General features: G+C 39.0%; 1 protein-coding gene across 1 annotated transcript in view; it reads right to left on the bottom strand.

Annotated features, from left to right (window-relative positions):
• Positions 1-1,308: 1,308 nt before the first annotated feature.
• Positions 1,309-12,648, bottom strand: part of akt2 (v-akt murine thymoma viral oncogene homolog 2) — a 28,014-nt gene continuing 16,674 nt past the window's right edge. Inside the window, exons 4-14 of the mRNA XM_055173597.2 lie at positions 8,982-9,093; positions 7,082-7,223; positions 6,703-6,834; positions 6,557-6,622; positions 6,410-6,478; positions 6,189-6,311; positions 5,909-6,037; positions 3,470-3,684; positions 3,308-3,395; positions 2,953-3,055; positions 1,309-2,763 (exon numbers count right to left, since the gene is read on the bottom strand). Of these exons, the coding sequence (XP_055029572.1) occupies positions 2,684-2,763; positions 2,953-3,055; positions 3,308-3,395; positions 3,470-3,684; positions 5,909-6,037; positions 6,189-6,311; positions 6,410-6,478; positions 6,557-6,622; positions 6,703-6,834; positions 7,082-7,223; positions 8,982-9,093 (1,259 nt within the window). The 3' untranslated portion in view covers positions 1,309-2,683. The remainder of the gene's footprint in view (positions 2,764-2,952; positions 3,056-3,307; positions 3,396-3,469; positions 3,685-5,908; positions 6,038-6,188; positions 6,312-6,409; positions 6,479-6,556; positions 6,623-6,702; positions 6,835-7,081; positions 7,224-8,981; positions 9,094-12,648) is intronic.

The raw sequence follows: 12,648 nt of genomic DNA, 5'->3' as shown, positions 1-12,648 counted from the left end.
CAAATCAGGCTCGTTTTTAATTTGGTATGTGATGTAATTGTTTCATAGAGACTGCTGGGACAACCCAACACTTGTATGGCAGGTAGAAATGCTTTAAATTATTAGATTTCAAAGATAATACAACCATCCTAAAGACCTTTTAAGCTCAAAGATATTCAGTGCGCCCCCTGGCGGCAAAAAGCTTAATGTTGCTATGAATGGGAAGTTATCAAGCATTTACCAGATGCTTTTACACGTTGGTTATAGTAAGACACAGACAAACAGTTTCTGGTAAAAGAATTTACTTGCGTGAATGTCCTAATAGCAAAACATAACCCATATTTGTAGCAAAACAGATCTCTCAGAAGATTGCTTAATATAAGAAGCTTTTCATCCCCAGCACTAAGAAAAGCAAATGAGCATCAATGATGACATTCGTGATTGTTTATCACATTCAGGAACAGACGAGTCGATGGTTAAAGCTTCAAAATAATTTCGCTTCAAAGCCGATGAGAAAAACGGTGAAATCACCACTTGTAGACCATTTAAGATTTTCACCCCTCAAAAATGTGCCCAAATGTTTAAAGGTGACATTTCACAATACTTTTTTTTAAAGATGTCAAATAAATCTTTGGTGTCCCCAGAGTATGTACGTGAGGTTTTAGCTCAAATACCATATAGATCATTTATTATAACATGTTAAAATGTGCTATTATCCCCTTCTGACATCACAAGGGGAGCCAAATTTCAATCACCGATTTTTTCACATGCTTGCAGAGTATGGTTTACCAAAACTAAGTTACTAGGTTGATCTTTTTCACATTTTATAGGTTAACAGAAGCACTGGGGACCCAATTATAGCACTTAAACATGAAAAAAGTCTGATTTTCATGATATGTCCCCTTTAAAACTAGAAATGAACTGTGAGAACTACAGTGCGCATGGCAAACGTTATGATGTCAGGTGCAATGTTGTATTTAATCACACGTATCTCAACTAGTGGCCTTTATGTGTCAAGGCAATAAGGTCTCTGTCCCAAAACTAAGTGAGCTGTCTACCCAAGACACAAATTTAATCTCGGTATGTAGCTCGCTGGATTTAGTGACAAAGCTTAAGTGTGTAAGAACTTCGGTTCAGCCCTTCTTCTGTTGTACCAGTGGACCTTACTGTATGTTTTTGATGAAGGGATAGCAATATTTTATATATACACATCATGCTTCAAGGACAGCCATATATCCCAATAAAAGGAAATCGGTTGCAAATATATACTGAGACACACTCAATCACACGCATACACATACAAACCAAAGACAAAAGAAACAAAAAAAGTTTACTATTGTAATATATATTTTTATATATATATTCTTTATCAAGACAATTTAATTTCAGGGAGTGGGTGGACAAAGGAAGAACAACAAAAAACAAAACAAATGATCCAATAAAATAATGAATAAAACAAAACAAAAAACAGTTTGATGTTGCTTACATGAAGCATATCTTTAAAAATGCAAAAGTAACTCACACAAAGCGATGTGTTCTGGACAGCTGCTGTCTAGAGAATGACACAAACGTTAAACATCCCGAGATGAACATTTCCTCTCGGGCATCCTAAACGTGTTTTTTTTTACTACATTAATGAAAAATTAAAAAAGTGTCAAGGCTGCGATGACAATGGTGTAGCACGACGGTACATGCTGCAAGTCTTATTACGGCATGCTAACCCAGTAGCTCTTTCTGTTAAATAACAGGACATTCAAATCATTCATTTTTGCCTCTCGAAATCTCGACATCGATGGCTGTGAAACTGTAAATAGGATGGCAACAACATGATGATTGCGAGTATCATACACTAATCTTAATAAACAAACAGCCCGCCGGGGCAGCAGATGAAAACTGAAAAAATGCCCCTCCAGAACATTCCCAGTTGACCTCCCTATTTACAAGCCGGAGCCGTCTTTATCTCGCTCTTCCCTTTATAACACAAACGTCGTCACGTCTATAGTGAGTGTGTGTGTGTGAGCCCCCCCCGAAACCATTATCGATCCCGCCCACCTCGTTCTATTCCCTAACGTTATGCCCATGTACAAAACCAAAACACGAAAAAAGACACACAGATTAAGATGTAGGTAGAGAACACACGGTCCAGCGTTCGCACCGCTACACATTCACACAGCTTCACACGCACGCCCAGCATTCGACACGCCGCCCAGGCAGATAAACAGCACTTTATCTCTCTGCGTTACCTCCCGCCGGAAAAACACTCTCGGTAACAGCTAGTTCCAGAAAGAGCACTTTAAAATATGGCTTTAGACAATCTGTAACAATCTGTGGGAAAATGTCCAAATGATCCAATTACTCCCCACAAGCCGTGTTGAATTTTATGAAGATTTTGTCCTGCAGTCCAGTGTTTTGAGTGCACGCGTGTCCTGCTGGTGGAAAGCCGTTCTCTCGGTACCTGATTGGTTGGATGGTTTTATGACGATCGTGTAGTGTGTCGGGCTACGACTGGCATGTTGAAAAGCCAATCGAAAACCAGGACTGGCCAGAAGGTACCACCTGTTCAGGACGTTCACAGATGCTGTACTCCCGCCTAGGACCCGCCCTTCGGGAGGACGGGGCTGCTGGTGCATGTGTCCTTGTTTGTGTGTATATGTGAGGGGCGTCTGGTTCGCTGGTATGGGTGAGAGAGAGTGAGAGAGGATGGTCACTCCCGCACGCTGGCCGAGTAGGAGAACTGCGAGAAATGTGTGCGTGTGTCCGGGTCCTCCGCATCGAGACTGTCATCTGCGGACAAAAAAAACAAATCGTTTGATCACTCGCCATTCTCCTGAATGAACTTCAAAAAGTACAAATTGACTCTTATTGGTTCTTCAGTACTCGTTAAACACGAGTACTGAGAACTGAAGAACGTTTCACTCCATTCTGAGAAATTGGTTAACAAAAATGCGCTGACGGAGAGACCGAGTTACTCATATTGGTCAGGTGGCGTGACAGTGATGGTCTGTGCCGTGAACTCGTCATCAAAGTAGCGCGTGTCTGTCTCTGAGGTCACTTGTGGCTTGAAGGGAGGGATGAGCTGCGGACACAAACCGACATAAGAGAGTGAAGAGAAAAACCTGACATGACAGATGCTTGAGATTACATTTTCAGCTAATGCTGTCCTTTCTTTCAGTCTGTTTAAACTATTCTGTAAGATTTTCACTGCTGTGTGCCACGGGTAAAAGATTGTCCTACGGCAGTGGTGCCCAAACTCAATCCTGGAGCGAGCAGGTTCGGAGCAACCTCACGTGGGTGAATCAACGATGACTCTTGAATTTATTTTCTTTACCTTCTTTTGAAGAACATCTTGCCAGTTGATGGAACTGAAGAACTTATGTGTCATCACTTCTTTGGCATCCTCAGGACTTCCACCAAGCCTTCAAAACACCAAACCCGCATAGTAAAAATGACATCACGAAGACCCTCACTGTCAAAACGTAGCTCCTCTTACCTCTGTTTAGGGTCTTTCTTGAGCAAACCAGCCAGCAGGGCTTTGGCCTCGGGCGAGAGGTTTCTAGGAAAACGAATCTCCTCCATTAAAATGAGCTCGAAGAGACGCTCGTGGTCTTGATTGTAGAACGGCAGGCGACCGCACATCATTTCATACATGACCACCCCGAGACCCCACCAATCCACTGCACGACCGTAATCGTTGTCTTCTAATACCTACAGCAGGAACAGAGTACAAAGACGAATTAATGGGGACATTTCACAAGACTTTAAGATTTCAAATAAATCTTTGGTGTCCCCAGAGTATGTATGTGAAGTTTAAGCTCAGAATATCATATAGATATATAAAGATTTATTATAGCATGTTAAAATTGCAACTTTGTAGGTGTGAGCAAAAATGTGCTGTTTTTTTGGTGTGTCCTGTTAAATGCAAATGAGCTGATCTCTGCACTAAATGGCAGTGCCGTGATTGGATAGTGCAGATTAAGGGGCAGCTTTATCCTCTTCTGACATCACAACGGGAGCCAAATACAATGAGCTGTTCCATTGCATAGTACCCAACGGTTTGGTTTAGTTTAGGTCAGGTCAGCTCACCTCACTTTGGCTTGGTTAGCTTTTCCATCGAGTTTAGTATCACTTCCAGTGGGAGGGATTCTAGGCGTGTCGTTATATTTGCGCTGCATACGGCTGTGACATCATACAAGTGAGAGCGTTGTTGTTCATTCCCATACATTTATTTATTTTATCAGTCCGCCACAAAATCAAAATTGACCACAACAAAGATGTTTGCACATCGTGTTTATCACTATACCTCTGTATCACATGACAGTTTCTGTACAAACACCCGTGGCGTCAGTCGACGCGCTCCGTTGAGCCTCATTGAAGTTGCATATACACATATAATGCGCACGTGCGTTGAGAATGTGCTGCTACAAACTGCAAGTCTGGAAAAAAACTGTTATGGTGTTCCTGATTCTCAACCTGTGGATATTTTTCATCGCTAAAAGGAAGTTTGGGAACTTATAGCAGAGCACAGATGACAACACAGATGTTTGCTTGAGCGCAAGCTAGCACTAAAGCTAATCTTTTACATTATAGCGATGACGCTGGTAGTGATGATTCTCTCAGACCAATCAGTGATCTACAGTGTTTTCACGCCACATTTTGGCATCAGCTCGCTCACTTGGAACCCCAACCGAGGTGGTACTAAAAAAGTATTGGGTACTACGTAACGAAAGCAATGGAAAAGCCCCCAAAAGTAAGCTGACCCGACCCAAACCAAACCAAACCGTGGGGCACCATGCAATGGAAAAGCGCCATAAGTTACTGGGTTGATCTTTTTCACATTTTCTAGACTGATAAAAGCACTGGGGACCAAATTATAGCACTAAAACATGAAAAAAGTTAGATTTTCATGATATGTCTCCTTTAAAGCAGAATTAAAAAGACAAAACAGGAAGCTGAAGATACAGAACATCTGGGTTTGGGTTACATTATTAGCACTTCGCATTAAAATGACAATAGCAACTTGATATATTTCTTAGTGAAGCATGATACTTAATGAGAAAAAAACTTTCCCTTGGAAATATCCCTTGGGAATTTATTGGATGATGAAAAGTGGCGGTTTAATGGAGCTGAATGCAGAGGATTATTACCCTTCCAAAATAACACAGATACCCACTTTTAGGAAATTCCCCATTCAAAGGCCCATATTATGAAATTGTGAAAACAACAACCCTACAATGAAAAAAATCCACCCACTCCTTCTTTTTATATCCCTATTAAACCAAAACAGTCTCATAAGACATGCTGCTTTGATTCTCTTGTTAATGTGATGTCACACAAACAAGCCCCACCCACAACCACTGACTGACTGGTTTATTTTACCCAAAAGCTTTTCTAAATGGGCACACTGTAGCAATAAAGAAGCTTAATATACTATTGTCCCAGACTGTATTCATAGGAATCAGATCTACTTTTAACCAAGTCTGTTGGTAAGGTAGTGAGGAGCTGTAGCACATTTAAAGGTACAGTGCTTATTTTAGCTCTCACCCAAATAATGGCTTTTTGGACATGCTATAATAAATGATCTGTGGGGTATTTTGAGCTGAAACTGAAATCCTAGGAACACCTCAGACATATATTATATCTTGTAAAAATTGGGCATAATAGGTGTCCTTTAAGAGCGTCATGGACACCATAATGGTTAAGAGTGTTCTAATCTGTTACTTTCTATTAGTGATTTAATTTTTTTGTCTTTTGGTTTTTACAGTACATAGGATCCATTTCATCTGAACAGCATTTCAAGATTTGATTTCTTTTCAGCTTTAGTCATTAATTAAGGTGCAAAATATGGTTAACACTATGTCGAAAATAGACAACCACACGATTTGGGCAATGGCATTGACATAGGAGTTTAAAGGATTGTACTTGGCTGTACCTCAGGGGCGAGATACTCTGGAGTCCCACAGAACGTCTTCATGGTGGCTTCATTAGTAATGCCCTCTTTACACAGGCCAAAATCTGTGATTTTTATGTGGCCATCTTTATCCAGCATTAGATTCTCCAGCTGTGGAGAGAAACGCGATGAGAATTAAAAAAACAGCCATCAGTACAAAAAAATTAAGACTAAGTATATATGCGCGAGTAAAATATGGAAACTCTTTTCAAAACCTTAATCAGTTTTAAAACGATTACACAAAGTTTTCAAAAGAGGAAACCTTAAGGTCCCTGTAGACGACATCTTTAGAGTGCAGATATTCCAATGCGGAAACAATTTCAGCCCCGTAGAAGCGAGCTCGGTCCTCCGTAAAAACACGCTCTCGTGACAGGTGAAAAAACAGCTGGAGAAAAACGCAAAAGAGAGGCAGCAGAAAAGGTCAAAAGAGAAAGATTGGTAAAGTCTCGGCTTTCTTAAAAAAAAGTAGAGCTCGCGACAAACCTCGCCTCCGTTTGCATACTCCATGACGAAACACAGTCGATCACGTGTTTGGAAGGCGTATTTTAGTGTCTGCAATCAGAGATATCAAAAACCATGTGATTGAAGTTAAGAACAAAGAAGATGTCAAATAAAAGATGACGGACCCACCGTAAGAAAAGGGTGCCGTGTGTTCTGCAAGACTCTGCTTTCTGTGATTGTGTGCGCGACTTCATCCTGAAACAGGCGATAAAACTGAGTCTCAAACAAGCCAATGAAAAGCTTTAAAAATGTTTTTCGATCTGCGTGCTGCCCACCTTGGCGATGATGACTTCTTTGCGTAGGATCTTCATGGCGTAGTACATGCCAGTGGCCTTTTCCTTTACCAGAATCACCTTGCCAAATGTGCCTTTACCCAGGAGTTTTAGGTAGTCAAAGTCACTCATTGTCTAAAAAGAAAAATGTACATTATAAAATCATAAAATATAACGCTGGTGAGTTGATTGATCTTATTATACAGGAAGACAAAAACGTATACAGCCAAAGAGGAAAACGGTCTCACGTTGGTCAATTAAACAGTTTAAATGTTATAACAAAATAACCAGTTTGGGCATTCATCAGTCGAACCACCAAAAATGTTGGTTTTTTTGAGCATGTTAAACACAAATATGACCCCAATTACCCAAAGGCACTCACCACTTTGGTGCGGGACTTTGCAATGGCGGCTTCGATCCCCTCCAAGCTGTTGTCTCCCGGAGAACCAAATTCCATCGGCTCTTCCTCTTCCTGGGATTTAAGCCCATTGGCCACAGCCTGGATGGCAAGTATCCACTCCTCTCTGAATGCGTATCAACATAAAACCATTATATATTAAACGTAGACAAGTATATGGTAGACAAATAAAAGTTTCTCTTATTCCTTTCACATACAACATGTCTTTTTCCATCGTCACCAAACAATTCTTCTTTACTTTATGCAACAGGTAGTGAATACCGATCATTAGACTTGGTATGTTGAATTGTGGAATGTAGGTCAATAAGTTCAGTCAACGTTTATGAAAATTTCACATTGACAGACACATTGGCATCTTCTCTTCAAAAACAGTATACTATACTTAAGCTTGCTCTGTCTCTTTGTGTCTTAGGCTGTGTTTACACAAAAACGATGTAATGAAAAATGGAATTTCCCCAAACATGGCTTAAAACACTGTATTACGCGCACCGGGTCAGAAGATGGCAATGTTACTTTGTAAAGCGTGCACACATAGGCTGCGTCCGAAACCACATACTGCACAGTAGGTACTTCATCTCATTCAGTACCTACTTACTTGCCGTTAAAACAGTAGGTACTGTATAGTATGAATCCTGGTAGTATAAATGAGATTCGGACATACTACATCCGCCATGTTGCTACATCACGTGACATACGTCGACATCACGTCATGTCATTCCAGCGCAAATTTATCCTACGCGTCTTCTTCGTTGGATAACTTCACTATCCCATGATGCCCCAGGAGAGAAGTGTCCATTGTATGCACACTGCAAAATCTAACCGGAAGTAGTAAGTCATCCAGTACTTTTCGCATACTGTTTTTCGAATACTATGTATTCGGGCATACTACTCGCCTCGCCTACTGCTTTTCGCCTACTATATAGTATGGAAGTAGGCGGTTTCGGACACAGAAATACACTCTTTTACTAAGTGATAAATAAACTGAATCAAGACGGCAAAAACAGGCGTCTTAGATCAGGGGTCTCCAACCGTTTTGTGAGCAAAGGCTACCACAATGGATAAATCAATCTGGAGGGCTACTTTTTGATATAGTCTACTCAAGCCGTGTTTTTTTTCATAACTTGGCTGGTGCTGCGTCTTATAGTCGGGTGCACCTTGTAAGTCAGTATGAATTAATTTTGACATTTATGAGGCAAGAGACAACAGTACCGTCTACAGCCGCGAGAGTCCGCCATATATGCTGCTTCTGTATTTATGTAATTCAATGGATTCAGTGATGTGGAATGACGAGTATGCGAGTTAGCGCTAGTCGGCTTGTTCGGTTAATTTAGACTATTCAACCTTCCAGGTAAGTTCTGTATGCTATGGTTTATCATTTAAATAACTGATAATATTACTTTAACGTACAGACATCTATTCAGCCTGCTGTTCTGTCTGCTATTGTTTAATTGAATACCTTGGCTTTCCAGATTAAATGTCTGTTCTTCAGCTTGAGTTTTGTGAAATAATTTTCTAAAGAAACGCGACGTATAGTCCACTGCGATTATACATGTTACTTCGTCTTAAAGGCGCATATTTGAATGATGCGTCTTATACTCCGGTGTGGCTTATAGAAAATACGCTACTTTTTGATTTCATTTTATTTTTTACATGTTGATATGTTTTATCATAGTTTAAAGTGTTAACATGCATAAATGAAGCCAAGCTAACATAAAAATATGTAATACATATATATTACAATTGATACTATTAATAAAATGCGCTTTGGCAAGCACCTTACAGACTCTCTGCGGGCAACCATGGCACCATATTGGAGACCAGTGGTTTAGATGGACAATAAAGTAGGCTTATTACTGCTCCTCACCTCTCAACCTTGCTATCCACGTGAAAGGTACGTTCAATAACAGTGGTCCACTGTAAGCAGCGGATGACAAACGTGTTCGGCCGAGGTCTTTCAGTCTTCATCAGCTGACACTCTGTATGAAAGAGGGAATAAACACATGATTATGATTTAATTTCAATTTGATCAAGTTTCAGCTCATTAAGAATTCAGTAGTTTAACAAAATTCAGAAGACGTTTATTTAAATTGAACACAATTTGCTACATGCTGCTTTAAGGTACATTCGCATTTAAGCGACTTTGTCGCTGTGTGTCGCTCGTCTCTTTCAAAAGAGGCGTTTCTAAATGTGGTTGTCATAAACAAATGAGTAACGTCCACTCCAGTAACTGACAGGAGATGTATGACGTCAACTCCACTGCTTCATTCTTATTGGGTGTGCCTCATCATAAGTCTTGAAAAGTGAAGTCTCTTTGATCGCCCCCTGGTGGCTGGCTGCAGTACAAGTCATAAACCCCGCCCTCTTAATTAAAACAAATTGGACTCTAAATAAAAAAAATATTTACACTTCCAATAAAAGTTTCCGAAAGATAGTTTTGGTCCTTTCAGGAAGTTGATATCACGCTGATATATGTTCAAGTGTTCATTTTTGTGATACGTTTAATTTAATCTAGTAATTTGATGCTATAAAAATGGGGCGTGTCGTTATGTTTGGTGTGGTTGAATTGGGTGTGCGAGTGTTTGGGTGGAAGTTTGATACAACTGCTCCGCCTCTGGCTCCACGGAAGATTACTTCTGCACATGCCTTGGCTCCAAACTGACATTTTTATGTAACATGGCGGCGACCATGGTCGGACATTTTTAGATTCAATTAATTACAATGGAGGAAGGCGACATCGTGTCGTCCATTTTTTTTTTACAGTCTACGGTTCTCATTGGTAGTCGCTCCCAAATGTTAAACATTTCTCAACTTTGTCGTGCGACTGGACACAGCTATCCAGTCGCCAATAGGCCTGTTTCGCAATGTGGCGGCCGAGACCGGATGTAGGTAAAACGCATTTCCGGTGAAAGCTATTCCGGTGAAAGCCTATTCAAAACGATGGCGGAGACTAAAAGTAGTCAGTCTTGTAGCGTGCCTTTGTTTTTAAATTCAAAGAAAAAACAACCATACTTGTCATTTCACAGCTTTCCGAGCGATGAAAATGCAAAAAGCGTTGGATCTGGGCTATTCGAAGAGATGAGTGAGCATCATTTACAGTGAGGAGGGGCAGCAGTTTTGTGTGTGCCATGCACTTCACGGAGAATGAAGTCCGCGTCCACCCCGAGTCTTACTGCTGATTTACTATTTAGTACAACTTTATGATTAACTGATGATTTATTAAATGTGTTTGAAAGATGAGTTGTTGTCTTATTTTATTATATTTTACCTTATATTTTCCTTGCTTGTGCTCGCAATGGCAGCTGGAACAGTCTTGATGCCTAGCGTACTAAAATGTGCTGTCGGATAAAGCAATGCAACCAGATGGTTGCACAAACCTCTTCCAGCAGCACATGAACGTGTATATGCTGTCAGTTCAGGTGGGGTGATGGTTTCAAGTGTGATATGAAGAACATGAAAGAAAGACCTTCATGTATTTTGCGTATTTATTTGTTTTGCTATTCATTTAAGAAGTACATTGAACCATTTACTCCCAACAGTACAATGTGTATTTGTAGCTACATTTTATTTTTATAATTCTACTTGTACAATATTAAAATTTCTAGCCTAATTCCATGTAAAGATTTGCATTTTTGCATTGACCCAGTCTAATCAAAGTTTGCTGCCATCTACTGGGGAAAAACACTAAAAATAACATATTTCATACTAACGTACAATGACATCATTCTAATTTATTTATTTACTTATTTTGTGTGTACATTTTATAGTATCAACTTTTTAATAAAATGTTAAATGCCCTAAACAATGTACAAGGGTTACAACGACCATTAATAATGTAAAAGCTTATGTTAATGGTAACTGCAGTTGGTGCTGTTATTACAAAACTATTTAGCTTCTTTTAATACATACATTGATATAAGTAATACATTGGAAACAATCTGTTTATCAGAAAACATACCATTACATCCAGTAACTTATTATTTACCTCAAGCTGATGTGGTTCTTCTCGCTTTTGTAACGACCTATAACACCTGGCCCTAATAACAATTTTCCCTAAAATAATGTTTGTGACTGAACACACACACAACCATACACAGTTAACAAGTTTTTTTATTTATTTTTATTAAGAACACTCTTAAATCACCCATAAAACAACAGTGATCATTCTGCCATGATAACTGCCTAGCATAATACCTACCTTGATAATCGAAACTAAATTGCTCAAAAAAATTGTACCCTTTATCTAATTTTGATCTTCTTTCCTCTCCCTGAAAACTATCAACAAAACGGACAACATCTGCTATTCTTACTTTAGTAATGTGTGAGAAAAAACGAGCTGTTGGCGGTCCATTATGATTAAGATTATGAATGAATGAATGAGATCCTTGACGGCGACGCCGCGACCGGAAAAGCGTTCTACCTACATCCGGTCTCGGCGGCCATACTGTGAAATAGGCCTATGGTCACTGTTGCTCGTGTCACCGGAAGTCGCCAAGCTTTCACTAAAATCAATGAGATTGTGTTGCTCTGCTACTGCAAGTCGGTGATTCTCACGAAACCATTGAAACACCACGACACTAATGATTTTAGCTTTAAAATGTGTAATATAGTAACATTAAAAAGCATCAGAATTAACACAATACTGTGTTCTACCTTGCACAATGTGTGATTTCAACATAAGAATTTATAATTGGAAATTTTATCTCATTTTCTGCTGAAATTGTCATTACCGCAATGTGTCCGGCTGTGTTTGAACATGCGTTATGTTGTAATTTAATCAAATTAACACAAAAATATTATGAAAAAAAATAAATGGATGTTTTGCTAGACTACTTTAGATGACAGGAAAAATATTTACTGAATATTCATGTATAATAATAATGAAGAGAAATTAGGAAAATTATGTGTCCATGCCTGATGTTCTCATCCTCCGCAACACTTTTTGAGAACAGTTTAAGCACACATACAGAATTTTAATAAAGTTTGATTTTGAGTGACCAAGCACATGGACCAGTTTACTTCAAGATGGCTACCAGGTAAGATCATTTTTTTACAGTTAATTTGAAATATTGTCTTACACGACATTTTGATTATCATTACCGCAACAGATGCTTATTAAATGTTAATTTAATTAATAGAAGCATAATACTTTGATTTTAAATGCATGTGCAGAATCTCCAAATTATGTTCTTTCAGGTTTGTCATGTCATTTTGAAAATATGTCAGTGTTGATGTTTTCTGACTGTTGCGGAAATTAGATTTTTTAGGACTAATTTTTTTAATTATGTTACAAAAAGTGTTAAATGACAAGTAAAAGTTTTTAAATTAATATTACCATTTACTCCAGATTTGTTTTTCAACGTCTGGTGGGAAAAAACAGTAAATTTAAGCAAATTTTACATTTTCATGCTTGACGATTTCACATATTTAGATTAACTAAACCTGACAAGATTTTATTTTTTTAGTAGTGCAGATTTAGTGTCAGTTTAGTTTACCTTCTTTTGAAAATACTTGTGTGTCTGTGTGTGTGTGTG

The sequence above is a fragment of the Misgurnus anguillicaudatus genome, chromosome 15 (assembly GCF_027580225.2).
Source record: "Misgurnus anguillicaudatus chromosome 15, ASM2758022v2, whole genome shotgun sequence".
Classification (NCBI taxonomy): Eukaryota; Metazoa; Chordata; class Actinopteri; order Cypriniformes; family Cobitidae; genus Misgurnus; species Misgurnus anguillicaudatus.
Note: the sequence above shows the minus strand (reverse complement) of the source record. Positions and strands in the feature narration are given on the sequence as shown.